The sequence below is a fragment of the Pagrus major genome, chromosome 12 (assembly GCF_040436345.1).
Source record: "Pagrus major chromosome 12, Pma_NU_1.0".
Lineage (NCBI taxonomy): Eukaryota > Metazoa > Chordata > Actinopteri > Spariformes > Sparidae > Pagrus > Pagrus major.
Genome location: NC_133226.1, coordinates 3,138,873 through 3,162,218, shown reverse-complemented (window position 1 = coordinate 3,162,218; position 23,346 = coordinate 3,138,873). Strand labels below are relative to the sequence as shown.

Sequence of the window (23,346 nt, the reverse complement as noted above, 5' to 3'; positions counted from 1 at the left end):
CTGGCCTGCATCAAGTGAAGAAAACAACTAAGGAGATCGCTGAAACTACTAAAACTGGGTTAAGAACTGTCCGACGCATAATTAAAACCTGGAAGGATAGTGGTGAACCAGATCTTCGAGAAAGAATTGTAGTCGGAAGAAAATCCTTGATGATTGTGATCAGAGATCACAACGTTTGGTGAAAGCAAATCATAAAGAATCAACAGTAGAACTCACAACTTTGTTTGGTATTGAAAGTAAGAGCATTTTTTCCAACGCAAAAAGGGACTAAACAACTGTGTAGCCTTAAAAAAAGACTTGACCATAAAAAACTGACATGATGTTGACTAAAACTAAACAGCTTCAAGGCTCTTCAAGCTGACATCATGTGTACTGTAATCAACTAAACACAGCAGCTGCCAGGAAGATAAAAATTTATCTCAAAAACGCTTTGTAAAAGTAGTAATGCAAGTTACACAAAGTTTCAGGCTGTTTTGAGCCTCAATCTGCTCCGAATGTGACATCATGACTGATTCTAAACCGTCTGTAAGGGGCAGCAGGGCACTCGCCACAGATTGGGGCTACAATGGTGTGATGTGACAGAGCATCAAAACTGGATGCTTTGAAAAGCAGATGTACAATACATTAACATTGTCATTAAATGTAGTAGTTGACCTGACAAATGGTCAAAGTGGTCATTTTAAGTTCACAAGTGATGTTTTTAAACATGTCAGATCCAATGTAAGATTGTTGTCTACTGTTTCTTTCTAAGCTTAGCATCAAAAAGCAGAAAACAGAAGTACTTCACTCATTTGTAAAGACACAAGGAGTCTTACACAAATCGTTTTCTTGTGAGGCAACAGTGTTGTCACACTTTGCTTTAGAAAGGAAGTATGCTGTGAATATACTGAGAGCTGAATTCTGAACAGGCAATGTTTTTTATAACTGTCAGCTCGTCATTCGTGATCTCTGCTTACCAATTCCAGCCTGACCAACGATCCATGACATACGGATGAAGAGCATCACACCCCAAATGTTCAGCATGCAGCGGACCTGCAGATAGGAGGGACTGTTACTGTGGGGAGATGAGGGGTACAGGTGCAATTCAACCACACATAGGTTTTACATTAAGAAGAAGAAGAAGATTAACTTTTAATGCTTCACTGAAAAACACGGCAAGATTTTAACATTTTTTACATTTTTAAAAGGAAAGAAGAAGAGAGAAGGACATTTTAGAAGGGAGAAATGTTGAAAACCAAATTAAAGCTGCACATAGCTCATGCCAGTGAGAGATAGCAGCCAAAAAAAAAAAAACAAGAAGTTCATCTCGGTGTGCTTTAAAGACCCTGACACACCAGGCAGACAGCCGGACAGTGTCAGCCATCGGTGAGCATCTTTTGGCCGAGTGAGCATGTAGAATCAGTGTCAGAGCCCATCAGTGACAGAAATCACTCACCAAAGTGAACCAGTGTGCGAGAAACAAAAAAGAAAGGCAAAGGCCCTTAAGCCTGCCAATGTAGTATCCATATTATGTCCTCATTTCAGACTGGATTTGTACATCTCTGCAGATCCAATCAAAGCAACAACAGCTGAGCACCTATTTGACTTCTGAAGCTAACAATTATCTGAATGTCACTGTGGCGCTGCAGCAAAAGTTGAGCCAGAATAACCCTAACCCTAACCCTCTTTATTTAAACCGCACTGAATCAAACCTTAGACTTCATTATTTTAATAGATCCACTGAAAGGGAAGAATCAGACAATGTAAGAGTACATTTTGTGAAATGCGTGAAAAGTTGCAATAAAAATGTCAGAATGAAGATATGAGACTGAAGTGAAAAAGTAAATATTTAGAATCAATTAATAAAAGAGCCTGGTCTAGATCTGCTCCAACTGGAAAGTGTCATGAGATAACTTTTGTTTTAGTTGGTACTATACAAGTAAACTGACTTGATGTGACTTACTTAACTTAATAACATGGGCTATTTTGGATTAGGAACAGATCTGTAATAAATTGGAACAAATTCATTTCTGAACTAAACTTGATATTTCAGTGCTGCTTACAAAAGTGTTTGCATTGTGGAGGCTAAAATGCTTCAACCCTGCAATCAGAAACGTATTACCTTATTGTCTTGTTGCTTTGCTACCAAACACTAACATAAACTCACTTAAATTAAAATCCCAATCAGCTCCAGAGGTACGAGTCATCAGCTGACCCTGAGCTAGGACCCCCGTCTCCCTGCAGTGTCACACTTTAAGAGGATTAAATGAAGAACATATCCCACACCACTTGACATACGCTATTAGAAACCCAGACACATGAGAATTAGCGCAAGGTTTATATTATAGAGGAAGTAAGGACATCTCATGTCAAAATGAGAGCAGGATGATAAAATCCAGGCACCTCTTAACATGAAAAAAATCCATCCCCTGCTGGTGACACTGAAACAGGTCTCAGTTGTTGAGTGATTTCTTCCTCAGTGATTTAACCACCACCTGCCAGCCAGTCTGGGCCAGCAGTGTTTCACACTCATGGTCCAAAATCCTTAACAGGGTGTCTTCTACTTGCAGCCACAGTTCAAATTATATAGTGGCACACTTCTCATCTGTGATCCAGAAAGTTTTCCAAACCACTTGAACAATATGCTGGATCTATTCCAGATAACTGTGCATATAAATACATGACAACTATTTTTTACTCTATTCTGTGATGAAATACATTATGACAATCTTTTTAATGCCTATTTTATTCTTAGCAGCAATAGTTTTATTCTTTGGCATCTATTCTAATCATTTTATTTTTACTACTACTATGTTATATTCTGCACTACGCTGCCCAGGACCACACTTAGCTGTTTTCCACAGTGACAATAAAGACCAGAATCTTGAACCTTGGACATATGAACACAAGTGCATATATTTGGACAAAACACTAAGATCAATACAGATGTCAAATTAGTTGGTCCCAGGTTTAGTAAAGCTTAGAAAACTTATACAGCAGAACCACTGATAAATGGACAAACAGTGATGCTATTTCTCTCTCTCTTTAAATTACATTGAGTTTTAGTTTTTGCAGCTTGTGTAGAGTAATATTTTGTAACTTGACATTTTGCAATCTTACATAGGACTACTACTGGGTTAAAAATCTTTAAGGACAAATGCTACTTCAGAGTGATGCCTGGTGTACCGGGTAATGCTGGTGTTGTCATGAGCTGTTTGGTCAGTGGGAACATTTTGTCACTGCGGCAACCTTGCTTATAGGTAACTCAAGTCGAACAATAAGAAATATACTAAAAATCAAAGACAAGAGAAGATTTAATGGCTACAAAAATAAGCAGGGTTTAGTGACTCACCAACACCCCCTTAACCCAGCCAAACTTGACCACTCCTTTGGACTCAGCTGCTTCTTTAGCAGCAGCCTCTTCAGCCGGGGTCAGCTCGTCACCATTGGCAAAGCCATCCTCAAATGGCTCCTGAAAGACACAAAAAATAAAATCCGGTTTATGTGAGGAACACAGAGTGGAAACATTAGGACAGCTGACAAAATTCATCAATTAGTCTTTCATCAAAAACATTTTTGAAAATCGATTTATTGGTTTGGGTGATTTTTAAGAGAAAAGGTCTGAATTCTTTGATTCCAGATTCTTAAAAGACATGAGGATGTCATCTTGAGCTTTGGGATACATTGATCGACATTTTAGAGCCCAAACAACTAATTGATCTTTCAAAAAAATAATAAACTAGTTGAAAGGACAACAAAATAATCTTTAGGTGCAGTTCAAAACTTTTGCGTTGTCACAAACAGCCCACAGACATTTTGAATCCTGGGATGTAGCATTACTCCACGTGGTAATCTTGGAGCCGGAACATTGGAATGTGGTCAAAGGGTATAAATCATTAGCGTTAGCTGTTGTGGGACAAGGCAGAGTGTGATAGGCTGAGACTAATGTTGATCAACAAAACATGCCCCAAAACATGCCTCTCTTTCCAACATCAAAATCTCCCTAACAGAATACTGTCACATTAAAACAGAAGAAAAAGTACATTAAAAATAAATAAACCTGAATTTTAAACTCCATTATATATATTTTGTGTTTCAAAGAAAAGTTGGGACTTCAATACAGTTCATTCAGAATACCAAACAGCAAGCGCGAGTGAGGCTGGTTTGGTGTATTGGCTTCACTGTACATGCTGAGGAAAAACATTTATTTTCAAGGTTCAAATGTGGATTTGTGACAAAATAATCACTGCTCTGTGTAACCAGAAGCCTCATCTGTAATGGCAATTCTGGAGAAGTCAAAACATGTAGGGACTTGACTGTATTTCCATGTGATGCAACACCACAATTTGACTACATAAAATGACACTGAGAGCCAAAATTATAACATCCTCAAGCTGACAAGTCTCATTTCTCTTGTCAACACTGGCTCTTTAAAAAAGACAGACACTCAGACACTGCGTAAGTTACTATAGCAGTAACACACAGGAAGCCTCCCTCCTGTGCACAGACAATGTTGTGACGTTGGTGGCCTCCCTGCCAGGACTCTTTGGGCATACAGCATATTGTCTGTCCTAGGTTTATAGCACTAGTAACGACCTCAGGATGAACACAGGTCGTCTGCATACCAATCCTTTGGACTTATCCTGAAGCATTTCCTTCCTCTACTCGTCAGGAACATTGTTCATAAAAGGCTGTCAGACTAAAATAAGCTTAACAGTTCTGACATCAGCTCTCATAGCATATTGTTATGTCAGTTAATTAGCCATGGATCTGGAATGCTTATTGCAAGCCACAAGAGAAGTGAGGGTTGGAGGCAGTTTTGCTTGGAGCTTTACTTCTCAGAAAGCTAAAATGCTTCATTTCTGTTGTTATCCTCTGAGAACCAAGAATGTGTCCCTTAAATGTTACAGCAATTAGTCTCACATCAGTTATGCATCGATCAGCACAAACATTAAAACCACTGACAGGTAAAGTGAAAAACATCGATCATCTTGTTAGAATGCAATGTTCTGCTGGGAAACCCTGGGTCCCTTTACACGCATCACCCACCCAAACACTGCTGCAGACCAACTAGATGGGAGGAAAGAAGATTTTATCATGGATCACTTATTAAAGATAAATTGATTGTGGTGAATTTCCATTATCAGAATAATTGTGAATATCCTCACAAGTGACTTGGAAAAAGTTGTATAGCTCAATTTTGTAGAGTCCCCTATTGATTTCCTGATTTATTTTTAACTGCCACAAGAGAGAGCCTGCCTCTTTCCAGAAATTCCAAAATCCTAAACCTGTCACCATGACTGAAGGCTCGGCTTGCCCACTGTATTCCCCACAATAAACGGTGTGTGTAAATACTATACATTCCAAGCTAAAGAACATTAGAAATATCTGCTTCTTAACAAAATGTAAGGTCAAGTGATTCCAGTATGTTTTAGTGCCATAGTAAATGTTTTGAGCATATTTCGATGATTATCAGGATAATATCATGAATCGCAATTATTTTGGGATAACCGTGACATAAAATTTTCATATCATCCCATGCGGAAGACAAACTATACCCCCTCATGGCAACGACACTCCCAGATGGCAGGGTATCGCCCCAGCAAGACCACCAGAAGTGCTCACGGACAGCCTGAGGAACATGAGCATCAAAGCGTTCTTTAAATCCAGCAAAGTTTCATTGTTTCTATTTTTACAAGCTCGCAACTGGAACCAGTATTTAAGTCATATTCCTAGTAATGACAAATAGTGACATATTTTTTGGTGAGCATGAAAACCATAACTAAATCTTCATCTTTATGTGCCTTTATATTGGCAATTTTTGGCTAAAGCAGTAGGGGACACCACAATGTCAGCTTGCCAAATACTGATGGACATCACCATTGTTTGTCACCATCTAGGGGCCATCGACATGCTGCTAATTTTAATTACAATTCAATACAGAAGTATCCACAGAGTCTATACCTGCTGTATTATTAGAATAATGCTTGTCATGATGGACTGGACATATCAAGGGCAGGTTACACAACCCTGCTAAAAAATGCACACAGCACATTATGCCATCAAATCAAATCCTTGGAAAATGCGAACTTCTTAGTAACAATTTCATATGTTTACATTACAAGGTACAAGGTAAAATTTAATGTAATTTTTCAGACAAGGGTTTAGAATACCCTCACGTCCTTTTGAGTCCTGCTACATATATATTAGACAATGGACAATGTCTCACGGCATGGGGAAAGAAGCTGCTCTGTAGTCTGGTGGTATGGCAGCAGATAATTCTGTATCTTTTGTCAGATGGCAGCAGGGTGTACACACTGTGACTAGGGTGGGTGTTGTCTTTAAGTATCCTTTGGGCTCTGTGTAGACATCTCACCTCACTGATGTCACTGATGCTCTTGCAATTTGAAAATGTTTTTCTCATTAGCTGAATGCACACAGCACCAGCTATCTTCCTGTGTTTTTTTTAAATTGGCATTTCATATTCAGACGGTTTCCTTTGGGTAAGGATGACCTTGGGTTTATGGATCCTCTTCCCATGTGTCATTTTACAGCAGTCGAAAGGAAGTGTAGTGATTCAGCTCTAACCTTGTCCACATCCTATGAGTGGCAAACATGGACTAAATGTGCAATTTATTGCACAGTATTATGGGGCTTAGGGCCCGTGTCCGCATAGCGTCTTTTTTCAGCTGTTCCCAATGAAAAGTGAGCCTCTGCGGCAGCAGGCAGCCACCCAGAGAAAAGGAGCAGTGACAAGCATTTTTTTTTTTCTGAGTGTTCCGCCTCAGAGAGGTGCTGATTTAATTTATCCTGGCCTAGGCGATAATATTCACCGTATTTTTATCTCCTATGGATCATGTGATGCACCCACATCCTCCTTGATTTCCCGATGTAAAAACGCAACAAATGGATGGTAAACCGCAAAGGGGCAGTGTTGATCATACAGTGGCGGCTGCCAAAATATTGTTGTCATAGATACATGAAACATGTGCAGCGTTTTTTCTCTTAGGAGCGCTGAAATGAAGCGTTGGTGCACTGAGCTCACAGTGAGCACTTTTCTGCCCCAAAAAAATGCTAAGTAACTACTACTTAACCAACAAAGTTAACCGTACAGGCTGTTGCAATCAAACTAAATGTCAGGTATTGAACACAGAAATCAGTAATAGTAAAAATACAATTCTTGGCAAGAGCTGTGTTGGGATCAGTCCAAAAGATAGCTAGTGCACACAGACACAGCACAAAGCAGGAAATTAAAGGAGTAATTCCTTTCTTAAAAGTCAATATGCCATGACACAGACAGTGTGTTCTCACTGCAAGTCTCTGACTCTATATGAGTCACACTCCCATCCTTTAATTGGAAGTATTTGCTGTCTAACCCATTGTTCTTTGTAAGAAACCCAGCAAGAGTCTAAAGACTGGAGAGCAGTGACCCTCGATAAGTTTAGTAATGATATCATCCAGCTCTGGGTAATGACGCACAGTCTCCGCTAATGGGCTCCAGCGGTTAGAGAAATAATCTTAAGGCATGCAGCAGACATGTTCACAGAGAACAGATCAAGACTTAATAATTAGACATAACCTTTGACTCATTTCACATGCTAGTCGAAATAAAATGTGGTCAAGACAGGACTCAATCAATTCAGCGGTGACAGAGTTCTGTCTTCAGCACAATATATGGAAACTGTCAAGCTCTGCAGGTTGATACTGAATAATTGGTTTGATTCTTGAAGGGAAAGTATGCTTAAATTGAACAAGATCAGAAGTGCTGTCCAATACCCTAAAGGAACAGTTCACCAAAAATGAGAATTCAGTCATTATCCACTCACCCCTATGTTGATGGAAAGTCAGGTGAAGTTTCGTAGAGCATAAAAACATTTCTGGAGCTTCAAACCAGCGTTGCAGAAATCGCCTAAGCAACTGAAGTTCCTGGGACTTGTTTTAAAATGTAATTTAAGAAAAATAAGATTCATAAGATGGCTCCATACAGTTTGTCTGATTTATCCAAGTCCAAGACATTAGACAGAAGAAATATTGTCCATGTTAACGCGGCCACCGTATAGCCAAAACTCAATAGTATAGTCAAGTGTGGGGACTGGACTAATGAGCAGGCAGCAGAGCCAAAAGCGGGTTATATTTTATTATTTATATTATTTATTTTCTACGTTTTATATTTTCTTTCATTTCTAATTTATGCTCATTACTTATGATCTAGCCGTTTAATTTTTTCTCTCAAAGTGCACCAGACTGATGCATTTAAATTTTTAAATGTCCACTCCTTGACTAACCGACCACAATCTCCCAAATAGGGACTACCTGAGTAAATACGGCAAAAATTTTGACCAGACAGATCACAGCTTTTGTTGCTCAGTCAGTACCAAAATAATACAACTTCAACACCAAGTCCTTAATGGCAACCAGGCTTGGCCTGACATGAGTGATTTAATGAAATTCATTAAAATGGCCGTGGCTTTCTGAATCGTTTGAAAAGCAAACTGAGCTCAGCATACTTTTATGTGGCATGAGGTTGGCTTGACAATTCAAAGATAATTAAATCTGCTACTGGCACAAATTATTGAAACAGCTGGGCAATCGGACATTAAATTCTTAGCTAAGAGTGATGTCAGGTCATGCTGCTGATCTCATTATGCAACACAGAAATGAAGGCATGTTGCCCTTGTGCAGCATTACGGACACTGTCAATCAATGAGCATCTGTTTGGTTGATTCATCAAAGCAGGTCAGACTGGATGTCAACTGCAGCCTGACTCTGTCTCTTCAGTGTTCCTCACATCGCCAACCTGGTTAAAAAAAAAACAAAAGAAAAAAACTGAAAAAGCTCTACCACCCAGAGCATCACTGGTACCGACTTCAGAGTATCAGTGACATTGGTGAAGTGAAATGTCTGCACAGAGCCCAAAAATACTAAAAGACAACACCCAGCCAGCCACAGTCTGTTCACCCTGCTGCCATCTGACAACAGATACACAAGTATCTGCTGCTGTACCACCAGACTACAGAGCAGCTTCACTCCTCAGACTGTGAGGCTCCTGAGGTCGTCCTGCGCACTCCACCATGAATAGTTTGCTTTTGTGACTTGAGATAATTTATTAATTAGTCTGTATTGCTATTGTACGTTATGGCTTACAACTACAACTGAAAATTTGTTAACAATCTTGTGTTGGACAGTGACAATTAAATACATCTTGAATGTTAAATTCTGAGTATTGAGCTGTGCTGATTTTCTGTTTTTCCTCTTCAGTTGACTGTGAGACTGCTTTGACACATTCATGAGGCCTGTTTGCTTTGACTGATTTATGTTATTGATACTAATGTTGTTGAAGCTGCTCCGGAATGTGGAAAAGTGGCTTCTCAGCATCATGTGTGTGAATAACAGACATTCTATGTCATTCTAGCAAAATAAATCAGTCGAAAAGGACTGACGGTACAGACAACTTTTGTTCATTTGGTTAATTTGCGATAGAAAAACTGGTTTAAGCCATCAGCTTTAAAGTCAGCCCTAACATAGTTCCATAGTTTAGTATTCTTCTTGTGCAGCAACTGCTCTATGTTGCACCTAGCTGGTATCAAGCAGACAGTCTAAATTAAACTCAACAACGGTATCTAGTGTGGCTGCGACTCACTCTCATTTCAGAATGCACAGCACAGAGGAGAGTACAGCAACACAGGATGAGTTGGTGAACATTATCTACATGGCTGAAGCCACACAAAGGCTGGCTTTGCACAACAATGACAAAGCTTCAAGAGCTTAGCACGGCAGTGCAAACTGTACCATGACTCGCCACGAAGAGCATAGTTACAAAAAAGAAAACCTGATGTTGCAATTAGATTTTAGTTGTTAGATTAGAAGTTAACCTCAGACAAAGAGTCAAAGAGTCAGGTGAGGTTTTAAGAAACCTTCAAGACCTACGACATCAAATCCTGTGTGACTTGACAACAGCCAGGTCTGACAGAGCTTAATACCCAGGAAACTCTGGCATGTTCTGCTGCCTACAGACTAATGAATGATTTGTCCCCTATAAATTATCAGTACTGACGCAAAATGCCTAATCAAAAAACAAATAAGGCTCCTGTTTATGTCAGTGAGGCTACGACTGCTAGTTTCTCTCTGAACTACACACCACTTGTGTTGGGTTTCGCAAGAGTAGAGCACTTGTGAATGAAGAGCCAGATATTGAAGCTAACTGACTGCATGGTATCATTGGAAACAAGGTGCTGTGAGACTCTCCTTTAGCTTGCTTCTGATAAAAGATTAGATAATTATTATTATTTGCTCGATAGTGATGAGGATGAGGATGAGGATGATGAATTTTTCATTTCATTTCATTTTCCAAACATGTCTTCCAAGGGTTCTGAAGATATAAAAAATGACAAGACCAACTGTTTTTGGTGGTATTAAGTCTGGTGATCAGGAGTGTGAGAGGACCTAGCCTACAACAACACAACATATAATGTACAGTGCTTAAAAGCTTAGTGCATTAACCACTCGATGGACAGAAAGTTAGAAAACAACATTCAATAATTAATTAATTGTTAAAGAAATCAATAGAGATGCACAGATTGCAATTTTCTTGGCCAAATAAGGTTTTCAAATTTTTTTAAGTCTGACCAGCCTATTCCCATTTTGGCCAATTCTGATTTTCTTTCTTTCTAAGAACTATAATTAACAGCATACACAGACTTTATTGTAATCTTTTTAATGGAAAATTCAATTCAGCATATTCATGATAAAACACTACAGTGACTGACTGTTTAGGTTAATTTTAGCCCTCTCTCTTATAATCAATTACGCAGCATATACTGGTGTATACCTAGTGTATACTGGGCTCCTATTGTAAAAGGTAAAAACGGAAAGAGTCTGTCTGTAATGTGCTGCAGTTAACATGTGAGGGGAATAAAAAATTTGCTGCCCTGGTTCAGATAACGGATCCTTATCCTCAGAGTAAATGTACAATTTATAAGCCTAAGCTACAATGTTTCCCTTTCCCGAAAGAAACCAGGAGCACCAGATCCCACATCCTGTCATCAACTCCAGTAACGGCTTTGTGTCTGCTCCGCTCCATGTCTGCATGGACTCCCACATTGGAACACAGGCAGCAGAGGAGAGGAGAAAGGCATTACAAAGCACAACTAAATGACGTCATGCTTTCTGACAGAAAAACACAGTAAAGACTCTCACACTGATCTGAGAGGACAAACAAGTGTGCATAGTTTGGGTAAATGATGTAAATTATTTAGTTACTCTATTTTAAGGTTGGGCTTGTGGTCCTGTTGGGGGGCGGCGCCATGTGTGTAAATGTGACCGGTACACAATCCGATATATCTGACACTGACAGTCCTCAGCCAATCGATCGGTGCATCTTTAGTAAGTAAAAATACCATCAATTCTTTGGTTGCAGCTTTTCTAATATGAAGATTTGTACAGTGAATAATTTCAAGTTTTTGACTGTTGGGAGGGTAGGAAGAGTTGCCTCTATGAGCATGGTTTTTAGCATTTGTAAATAATATCTCAATGACACCGTCCATTGGTACACTGTGACCGATATACATATTAGTTTACATTGCAGTGGTAGGCATCTTTTGAGCCTGGCTGATGGATTCTCAGATACCTATTTCAGGCCAACAGTCCCCCACCCTCCCTGCATGACCATCAGTCACTGAGAGGAATGATCAGATGTCCACTGTCTCAGACATCTCACCATTGTTTAGAAAAACCTCCCACCACTCAGTTCATTATTCTTTTACTGCGCTGAAACTCTCCCAGAGTTGGATTCCCTGCTGCCCACTGAGGCTTGTTGACAGAATCAAAATGGCCTGGCCTCACACTGCATAGATTTCTGTTTTGAAATTGTGTCGAATTACTGTTTCATTCTGGCATGAGCGTGAAAGAGGTGATGAGTGATGGACCTGCAAGCACTGAGGAGCTTTGTTGCTCAGCAAGGTAACAGAATCTGTGAATGGACTTGGAAAGAAAGGCAGTTTTGGAAACGCCGATGAGTTTTACTTTGGCATGGAAGGGAGTATGTGTTAGGCACTGGAAGCCGATGAATCTGAAGTGGAGCCCTGTAATGACTGTAGGTATGCAACAATGTCACGTTTTAAGGCTATGATTATTATGGCCAAAAGTATTAAGGTAAAAAAAAATATTTAATTGTCTCAGGCCACATATTGCCCATAATGTGTCCAATAGTATTATAGACGTGCAATGCTAAACCAGTGGACTGTTTTTCAAAACCTGGTGCCTTCATTACCCACAATGCAATGTGGCCACTGAGTGACATCTCTGGAGGCACACAAAATAAATCATAAACACTGTAAATATTTTTTTTATTCATTTTATTTTCAAATTTCCCTAGTAACCTCTAGCAGGCAAAATTTGACCTTGAGTGTTTTGTCCAGATCTGTGTGTGCACTGTGCCACACTTCACTGTACATAATGTTCTTAGTGTAGTGTATTTAGAGGAGAGCTCTTGCTGCTACATTTGTGACCATTAGCAGAACATTGTATCCCAAACGTGCAGACACACAATTCTCAACTAAATTAAAATGGTACTCTGAAATATTCCACTGGCATTTTTGCTCCTATGCCCTGTTAACTGGTAATTTCCATCACATCTGCCTCGTATACATGTGTTTATAGAAGTGGGCCACCAAGAATGACTCGATTTTCCAATTCAATGCAAATTGACCGGATTGTGGGTGCATCTCACACACACACACACACACACACACACACACACACACACACACACACACACACACACACACACACACACACACACACACACACACACACACACACACACACACACACACACACACACAAACACACACACACACACACACACACACACACACACGTGGTAGCTTGTAACCATGTATATAAAGGATGTCTGCCAATTTTCCATGATGCTAGCCACAAGCTCACAGGAAGTTGATTTTAGCTCCCCCCACATGAAACAGGCTGCTTCAATTAGCAGGAGAGACTACTACGTCACATCAAACTGACCTCCAAACAACTTCCACTTGTTCATCAAACACTTGCTGTTGCTCCAGCTGAACATGCACATGGCAACTTTGCAGACATGTGGTATGTTAACTGTTGCATGGACAAAAGCTCTCATTGTCAAAGTGTCCTCAGTTCAAGGTGAATAATCAAGAGCTGCTTCTTGTCTGTAGGTTATTGAAAGGAATATGAAACACTCATTTCCTGAGACGGGGATAACTGGGAGAGATAGAAAAACTCTCCTACAAATGTAGTCTTTTACTGTGTGTTTTCATTGGTTAGAGTTAAACAGTGTTAGTTAGAGGGCTTGGTAAAAATACTATTATATTAATAGATTTTTTTTTGCAAAACTTTCTTCATCACACAAAAGAAAACAAATTTCTAAGACACAAGCGACCTTACAAGAATTTTGCCTAGACACAATATAGTTTAAACTTGGCAAAAATATGATATGAATCAGATACTTTCTGATCAAAGAATAAGACCAATTTGACCCAGTCTTTGCTACTTTCGGCCTGACTCCTTGCAGGCATTCTAAGACACTTGATATATACCATTATTTGTCAAGAAACTATATTTCCTGCCAAACTTTTTTTGTCAACGGTTTACCGTTTGTTCCAGTATGTTCTGTGGATGGCCGTCAATTCTGTTAATGTTTTGTGTTACGTATTTTTGTTTTATTTACGTATTTATTTATGCAAAAGAATATCATATTCTTATTATATTCTGACAGATATTGAAGTGAGTCACAATTTTACACAGTTTCATTTTTCACTGAAAAAATTAAAAAGACGATTTTGCAGAAATACATGGTGAGAGTCTAGAGTCTGTACCAGGGATCAAGTAATTTGTTTTTTCAGGGCCAATATCGACACAGATTATTAGTAGTCAAGGAGACCAATAAATATACATATTTGCAGTAAAAAAATAAAAATCTTGGTGTCAGAATTTAGAATAACCAGTGATGGAATGTAACTAAGTACAACTGACTCAAGTACTTTACTCAGTACAATTTTTAGGCACTTTACCTAAGTATAGGGATGTAACGGTTACCGGTGTCACGGTAAACCACGGTAAAATTCCCGACGGTGAAGGTTACCGTTTAAGTTTTAATTACCATGGTAACCGCCGCGGTCGATAACCACGGTGTGGAAAACTCGCGAGATACTTTATCCAAGTCTCCCTACGCAGGCGCAGCGTGCAACGTGCGCTTGTTATGTAGTGAAGAAGACATGGCGGAGGGAGGACGTGATAGTAGCGGCCCTCAAGGCATTTTTCCGCCTTCAAAGAGAACCAAATCTGAAGTCTGGGCGTATTTTGGTTATTATAAAGAATGCTCAGGGACAGCTGGTCGAGGATGGCAGCCCTATCTGCAGGAGCTGCAAGAAGAAAGTTGTTGCGAGGGGCGGCAACACATCCAATTTACTTACTCATTTGCGCGACCATCGCCCTCAACTGTTAAGTGAATGCAAGGTAAATTAACCTTAAACTCAGGTGCATGATGTGTGTATGTCGAGTTTTCTCTAATTTGCTGTCACTAATGTAAACTGACCAGATAGTGGTATAACTGAACGAAGTTGATCCGTGATTTGGCACGTTATCTGAACCGCTTATTAATTGTAGATTTCACTTTTTAAAGTCGACCTGATATTGATGCAGAGCTGCTGTGAGGAGGATTTGAGACAAACACGTACTGGGTGGACTGAGTTAGTGAATGCAAACTGACTGAGATGACTGACTTTCATCTCAGCTCCGTTCACCAGAGCAGCGTCTACCTGTGGCTCAGCAGCCGTTTGACCAATCAGATTGACCGAGTCCATTGACAACAGACGAGCAAGCAGACAGAGACAGAAGGCCAATATATATAAGTAATATCAGAAATATATAATACCTGTGGATTATTTGTAGAATAGACTATATATAAAGAATAATATAAAATGGTGAATATAACAAGTGTCTAGATAGAGATAAGAGCCAAAATAGAGTATTCATAATTAATTTAACAATAATCCTTTTTGTTTTGATCTAAAAGATTATCCAACCTGTTTCTCACAAAAGTGATATGATCTAGATTGTGAGTTTTGTGATCTGTTGGTTGCACCCTTAGTATTAAGTAACAATGACAATAATAATTAATAATGACATTTTCTATTCATTTTTTCACAGAGAGGGTCTGCTGGCCAATCGAGTGCTACTGCCAGTACATCTCATTCTACCTCTGTAACGCAGACATTACAGGACGCGTTTCAAAAACAGGCTGCTTATACCCTAACCCTTTTAATATATAATAAATCTATTCAAATATAAATCTTGGTGAAATTATTTCAATTTATCAGTGTATCAGTGTTTTTTCAACATTTTGAAGACATTTTAAAAATACCGCGGTATACCGATAACCGTGATAATTTTGGTCACTATTACCGTGGTGTGAAATTTTCATACCGTTACATCCCTACCTAAGTATTCACATTTTCTGCTACTTTATACTTCCACTCTTCTACAATCATTTGGTAACTTAAGTTACTAGTTACTTTGCAGATTCAGATTATTCAGTGTTGATTGGCTATTACCTGTGACGTGTGACCAATCAGATAGTGTTGTGGGTGGGTATTATATTTTTGAATTCAGATATTTTTTTGGCAATTGGATACAAAAAACACAGACACTGATAATTAGAAAAATGCTGGATATCGGCCCCCATAATGAGCCAGGCTGATAAATTGTCCATCCCTAGTCTTTACCAGACAAGCATGTTCCCTTATGTCTGGAGAGGATGATTTGTAGGCTGGTACATCTCTGTAGCATCTCAGTGCTTCATCTATAAGGGCATGTTGATCAATTTTTACCTTCATCAAAACTGTAGCTGTAATGTTGATATTGCACCTGGTGTTATTGCTATTCTGCTAATATTTAAAGTAATGCCTCGTTTCCGTAGTATCAAAATCCTGCCCATTCATAGGAGCCATAGCGGTTTGTTGTGTCATGCTGCACTGGTGGGAGGGGAGGCATCATGTGAGAAAGTGATGTCAACATTCACCCCTCATACTATGACTGAGCCCCTGAGTGAAAATAGTGCATGTGCTCTGTGAAGTTCTGAGCTTAGCGGTGCCGGGAGAGGACAGCTGATCGGTCGTGCAGTCTGAGTGCTGTGAGAGTAAGGAATGCAGGCAACAAGAAATGTGATTATGAAGGTCATCACGGTTGTGCTCCTTGAGGGGACTAAATTCCACTGTTCTGAGAATGCAGAGGAAGAAATACTGTGTGGGCTGTAAGAAAATATTACTATAATTCACGTTTTTTTCCTTCTAATTTCAAAGTTCCTCTGCAGTTTGAAGAATTTCCTGGATAATGAAATGGGTAACTTTGACAGCATGCGTCATTGCTCAGTGTTTACATAGGTGTGTTTCACACTTTATCCACATATTTAACCCAAGTGTTTCATTCGGTTCACTTACAGTATACATAAACTGTGCATCACTGAGAAGAAATCCTTCAAAAAGGAACATAACACTTTGCAAGGTATCACTGTCATACTGATATTTTTAAAAAAAATGTAATCAACTGTACACATGTAGTAATGTTTTTTATCTTACATTGTTGAATTATATTAAGAAACCACACTATACATAACCGTAAGTAGCAAATGCACATTATAAAATTGGATACTATTAATTCTTATTGGTATATCAAAGAAAAAACACATTTTAAAATCCTATCAGTTGGCAGTAACTTCACAGGGGACGGGTGAGAGTTAGCAACCCATAGAAAATGGTAGGTACCCCAATTATTCTCTAAAACTACTATCCTATTTTAAATCCAGATTCCTGCCTGTCACTGTTACGATTTCGGCAACAGGGCTGTTAAAACTGGTTAGAATGTATCACATCCCAAAGGTCTCTAATATGGGGGGTAGGGTGTCAAGTGTCAGGGTAGGGTTAGAAGTGACATAATGTACAGTAGGCTAAAACTCCACGGTAAGTATGCTCTTCACATTAGTTTCCATTTTTCTTCAGCATTGGTCCAATAAGAACAGTACACTCTTGTGTCTACTGTCCTAGAGAGTCTTTCTGATGACCTCAGGGGTAGTTGGCCACCGTTATTGTTAAACTCTGGCATGTCTGGTTAAGTCAATACAACAGTGTTAACAAATTAGAGTACATCTGACAGGAGCTAATCTGCTCTCGCTGCTGCAACTGCTACCAACTGCTCCATCTGAAGCACTGATACCATTCAAAACTACATTTACAAATATGAATAGTATTAACTGACTAATAATTCTCCAGTCTATCAGGCCATTAAATGCATTATTGGTTTCAATCCAAATGTATGGCATTCAACCAAACTTCGAGAACATCTGAAAGACAAATGCAAATGAATTCTTCCAGCCTCTATAGTAACTTGATTATAAGCAGCTGGTTCATCAAGATCAGCAGTAGAGGTGTGAATATTCACTGGCCTCACGTTTCGATTATGATTTAGCTGTAAATGATTCGAATGCTAAACAATTCTCGATGCATGGCATCCTCAATGATCTCTGCACATGGCTACTTTTCATCATTTAAATTCCCCTTGCGCATGGTTTCACAACACTATCTTCTTTTATGGATCAATCCACAGTGCCGTGCTATGACGGCTTCAGCTCATCCCATCAAAGCACTAAAAACAAATGTGAGTTTAATCTTTAGTGTAATCTTTTAGTCTAATCTTTGAATAACCTCATCTTTTTTGGTATTCAATAGCACTTTAGCGTGATATCCTCCTCTTCAATGTTTATTAGAAGACTGTCTGCAGATGCACCAAGTCAGGTGAAACTGTTTTGAGTAGGCAACCACCATCTCTGGCATTACAGACATTTCTATCTAAAATGCTTTAGGTGGTTTGTCTCCTCTCTTGTCACGTCTCTGGCTCCAGTCAAAGCTCAAACAGTAAAAAACAATTTAGAAAGAATTAGGAAGAATCATGGTGAACTGTGTACTGTTACACTTCTAATTTGGGGTAATTTAGAAACAGTGTCACCATTGTTTGTTCACCAGAGAACACAAACAAGATTTTTTACAGTAAAATGTCCCGCTTACTATGTAAAAAGAAAAACTAACCGACCCAATGGAAATGGACAAAGTTTCAACAGATGAGTTGTGATAAAGCCAAGACCAACTATTTTATAGAGGAACTAAAAACTCAACACTGAGACAACATTCATGTCTGAGTAATTCTGCTCATTTGACACTAAATCTGTATGAGCGCTGCTGACACCTCACCTTATTGTAAGGTAAGAGGGAAAAAACCCAATCTCCCATATGCTTCCAGTTTAATTACTGTACAAGGAAGCTGGCACAAATGGTCTCAGGAGGGGGGTGGGGTTGTTGTGCTATTTCTGACTTCAGGCTGCATGTGACGCACTTGGATGTTGGGATAAGAAGGAATCCAGGTCCTCGGAAGACAAAAAGAACACACTGTCACACACAAACAGAGGTTTATGAGCTGTTGCCAAACAGCTTGTGTGTGTGTGTGTGTGTGTGTGTGTGTGTGTGTGTGTGTGTGTGTGTGTATGTGTATGTGTATGTGTATGTGTATGTGTGTGTGTGTGTGTGTGTGTGTGTGTGTGTGTGTGTGTGTTACAACAGCTGTAAGGCCATCAGCCATGGCTGATGCTGAGACAAAAGGACTCCCTCTCCTGTCAAAGGCCACACCAGAAGCCCAGGGTGTCCTCCGCTTCCTGTTTCTGTGTGCAATCTGTGCAGGAAACAAAGTGAAGGGGGAGGCAGTGTAGAAGCGGGGGAGGATGGGATTTGCTCAGGAAAAAAAAAACTTGTTACACTAACAGAGGCTCCATTGTGCAAGCTCACAACACCTCCTGTAAAGAGCAGCATATTCAACATGTGTACCTCACTGTTTGTCAGGCAACACATACTCAGTACAGCAGCTGACACCTTGTTTTTCTCAATTTTGTACATTTTTTAAAAAATTATCATTTCACAATCGGAGACATTCATGCTGGCGACAAGGGTGTGAGCCTGAACTCCAATTTCATGAGTCATTTACATGATTGAATCAGTACACGCGACAAATGCCAGTACATGTTGTACAGCTGCTCAGCAGTGAGAAGTTGAACAGTTCACAGAATTCACGATTTAGGACACAGGGTGAGTTTTAGGGGTATGGTTTGGTATATTTCCGGTATATCAGGGAAACAAAAAAAAACAAATGTAGAAGAGAACACTTGTGTCATTTGTTTCAAAAAATATTGTCATATTGTCAATAAGAAAGAATAGATAAAAAATGTCTGTGATGCTCCGTCTTAAGAGTCCTATCTGTTGACAAATTCTGGACAACTGCAGCTCTGAGAGAGGTGTGTGCAGCAGTCATGTTTGTGATGTTTACCACATTCAGGAGGTGCCCTCTGTCTTACAGCTGCTATTTGAAAATAATTCTGTAGATTTCAGCACTATAATCTGTCTGCAGGGTAACGCACTGTAGAGCATGGATATTAGAAGTGTGAATTTTCACTGGCCTCACGATTCGATTACGATTCAGCTGTCAACGATTCAAATGCAAAATGATTCTCGATGCATCTCAGTGTATGGCATCCTCACTAATCTATATCACTGCACACAGCTACTTTCATCATTTAAATTCCCCTTTTATTCAGAAAGTCCTCCCAATAATCAGACTACAGCAGTCTACAAAATAAAAGCTGCATCTTTTCAATACTTCAACATTCAAAAACAAAACATTTATCCATCTGCAGTGCCTTACACGTTTGTTGTAATCTACAATAATATTGTTTTCACATGGCAGCTTTAAGATAAGGTTTTTATTGGCTCTGCAGCACACACCTCTCTCAGAGTTGGTCGGCAAAGTTGACAGTGCCTCCTCAGATCTTGGCTGATTAGCTGGGCTTGCCGTACCAGTTATTATTTATGGCTGCAGCGATTAGCTTCAGGTGGAAAAGGCTAACGGGATTGGAAATTGGCAGAATTCACGCTCAGGTCTATAGCCTAGTGTAAAAATAAGTGAAAACTTATAAGTGATGAACTTCTGTCTATGCTATGGCTATATGTCTTGTAAAGTGCTGAGGTTTGTTTTTCACGTGATAATACATCGAACACAACAGTGTTATGTGTTACTTTCCAGGTGTCAAACATACATGTAGTTTTAGCAAGCTAAGGATGGAGGACATAAAGAAGAACCTGATATCTGGGAGGTTTAAAACTACCAAAATAGTAGACAGTATGGAAGCATTTCTATCTTGTTAATGCAGATAATAACATAGCAGTTGGTTATGTCAAATGTATAACTTGTGGGACAGCGAGAAGACTGGGAATTCAGCCTTGCTGCGACATGTGGACAGAGGATGCAGGATGCCGCCAGCTGCCGCAGACAACTAGACTGGCTTTGCTACTACCTTCTCAAGGAAACTTACACAGCAGACCAAAGTAAAGATCACACTGTGCACGTGTGTTAAAACAAATGGACTTGTAGTTGCTGTCTGGATGTATTCTAATGCACTACAGATTGATTTATGCTTTTTTATGTACTGACGTAGGTCACACAGATACTGGTATTGAAAAGATACAGCTTACAAAATTTTAAGAAGGACTCTCTTAATGAGGCTGAATGTAACTACAGAAGGGCCGTCAGACCTTATTCAGATTCATGCAGTGTGTGTGTGATATCTGACCGATCAGTGTGATAACATTGCAGGATGAACGGTAAGGAATGTGGATGTAAAAACTCTGACCTTGTATCAAGTTCACATGGAAGTCTATCAGCTTTTCATTAGAAGGAACTTTGAAAAAAACATCAGGAGCGCACAGAAACAATGGCTGCTCTATTTTTTTAAGACAGGGCATATTTGGTCAAAGTCAAAGTATTTGTGTTTACAAGCAGAATTCATAAAGTCAAACTTGGGTGTTTTATATGTTGAAATCTTGTTCACGCTGACACTGTTATTAGAGATCATATGATCAGATCATCATCTCTGACAGAAATTGTCCCAATATATATTCATAACAAACTTCCATACTAAAATAACTTAAACAGGTGATGCCCAAATACTGGTTTAAATGTCAGCTTGTCCCTGTTGAGGCACTTCCTCCGTTCACAAGCCTACAACCAAAAAAATGTGAAAATGCAAGACTGGCCGCCATCTGGCAAGCGTGCCAGCCCAGATAAAAAGTGAACAATCAGCTTCTCACTTCTGCTGAAAAGAGAATACAGAGCTGAAACGATTGTTAAAATAGCCAATAGCCAATTTGCCAATAATTGTATAATCAGTTCATTGTTTGAATCATTTTTCCAGCAAACATGCTAAATATTGTCTTGAGTACCGAGTTCAATACTGTCCAGCTACTTTTCTCTGTTTCATACAATTGCAAATTGAATATATTTGGGTTATTGGTTTGACAGAAACAGCAATTTAAAGATGCGTCCATATGGCATGTGAAGCTGGCCGGGGCATTCCCCTGACTTTGAAATTTAAAGACTAAATAATAAATCAAGTAAAAAGAAATGTGTTGTTAATTGCCAATGCCACCTTACATTACAATTCAGCATTGAGCACTGTTCAGCCAAATAATACAATTGCAACAACTGTTACAAGAACTGTGCCAAGTGTGCATTGGCAATAAGAGCACATTAAAAAAAATGTGAGGGCTGAGATGTGACTTTCAAACTAAGGTCTTAGTTTGCATTGAGCTCATCCTAAACATCAACTTAAATCACTCAAATGTTCAGGCAATGCTACATCTGTGCATGATGTCCCAGCCTTTTCAGACACAGTGGAGCTGCTACACTAGTGCAACAGAGTGGGTGGCATCAATATTTAAGCACAACGCATTCATGCTTGGCTGCTCCGGACTGAATAAATCTGCCCTGTCATCTGCAGCACACGGCTGTTGTGGCTGCTGCCGCCTAATCAAGGACAGTCAGACATTCATGCCTGTCCCTGCTGGAGAGGTCTATCCCACCAAATGCACCCAGTTTTCTTCTGGTGGAGCTCACCATCACTGCCCTTATCAGGTTACAAGAAGAACCTGAAGTGTTCAGCAGTAATCGGGGAAATGCAGGGGCACTCTGTCTCTACAACTGCCCTGAGAGTACACTGAATGACTCATTGATTGTGATGAAAAAGTCCATGGGCAACAGTCAATTGGCACAGTGGAATTTCCATTGCACATTTCGATCTAGGCATGAAGCACAGAGTGGGGAAACTCTTCACTGTCAGATGTGATACAGTGAAAACACCACGGTCACCATGACCTTCAAACCACCACAAACCCCCTGAATTTCAAAGTCCAAAAGCTATTTCCCATTTATTGAGCCAAACAGTGCTGGCTCTATGAATGAGAGCCAACCACAGCAGCTAATTAAATCCTGTCGACGATCAGTTGATCATGCGTATCTGCTAGCAGCAGTAATTTTGTGGTGATGAAACCGTCTCGACTCCTGATCCTGTACCACATATTTGCCATTAAGACACAATATATCCTGACTAGGGAAGACAATACTAGCCCTCTGTTAGCTGCACAACCTTGAGAAAATATGAGACTAGGTTTTCATCACAAAGTACTTGATGGCTGGATATCTAAAAAGCTCATCAGCTGCTTCCGAGATTAAGGAGGAGAGATTGCTTTTCACCGTTTTTCATCTACTGTACAACTGAATGGAGGAAGTGATCTTGGACATGGGACTACTGCTTCTGCTGAGGGACATACAAGACAAACTAGTAGACCTTGGCATTTCAAGAGATCTAACCTGTTCCAGGAAGCAAGCTTGCCTGGTTATCTTAATAAATTCACTGAGTAAAACCAGAAACTGTTTTCAGTTCTTGATAACCGAATAAAACTTAGAACAGGCCAAGGACAGGAACAAGTTATGCACTGGTGCAGGCTGAGTACTCTCAATACCGCAACAACATGCACAATCCATTGGGTGTTGCATCACATCCTCTGTATTGACGAGCTTAATGGCCATACCATTTCCAGTGGCAACAGAATGGCTTAGGGCAGTAAATATCTCTCGTGATATGATGCAAGTCAGAATGTATGGCACCACTTAGACCAATTAGAGCCCAACAAATTAAGGGTGCTCCGATTTATCGGGCAATGATCGTTATTGGCCGATATACATTGTTTGATCGGTTGTCTCTATAGAAACAATCAGAAGAGTTGATGAGATAAACACAGTAGACAGTTTCTCTATGCACTGCTAAAATGTCACAGCCTCACACACCACAGGACTCTGCTGCTCACACTGCTAACAGCTAACCAACTTTCCTCCTGTCAATATCAATATACATTTTCAGTGCCGTCTTGGTTTAAACAGCGCAACATGTTAGGAAGG

General features: G+C 39.7%; 1 protein-coding gene across 1 annotated transcript in view; it reads right to left on the bottom strand.

Annotated features, from left to right (window-relative positions):
* slc12a2 (solute carrier family 12 member 2) overlaps nucleotides 1–23,346 on the bottom strand; it is a 70,215-nt gene that overhangs the window by 39,038 nt on the left and 7,831 nt on the right. Inside the window, exons 2-3 of the mRNA XM_073477658.1 lie at nucleotides 3,332–3,451; nucleotides 957–1,032 (exon numbers count right to left, since the gene is read on the bottom strand). Of these exons, the coding sequence (XP_073333759.1) occupies nucleotides 957–1,032; nucleotides 3,332–3,451 (196 nt within the window). The remainder of the gene's footprint in view (nucleotides 1–956; nucleotides 1,033–3,331; nucleotides 3,452–23,346) is intronic.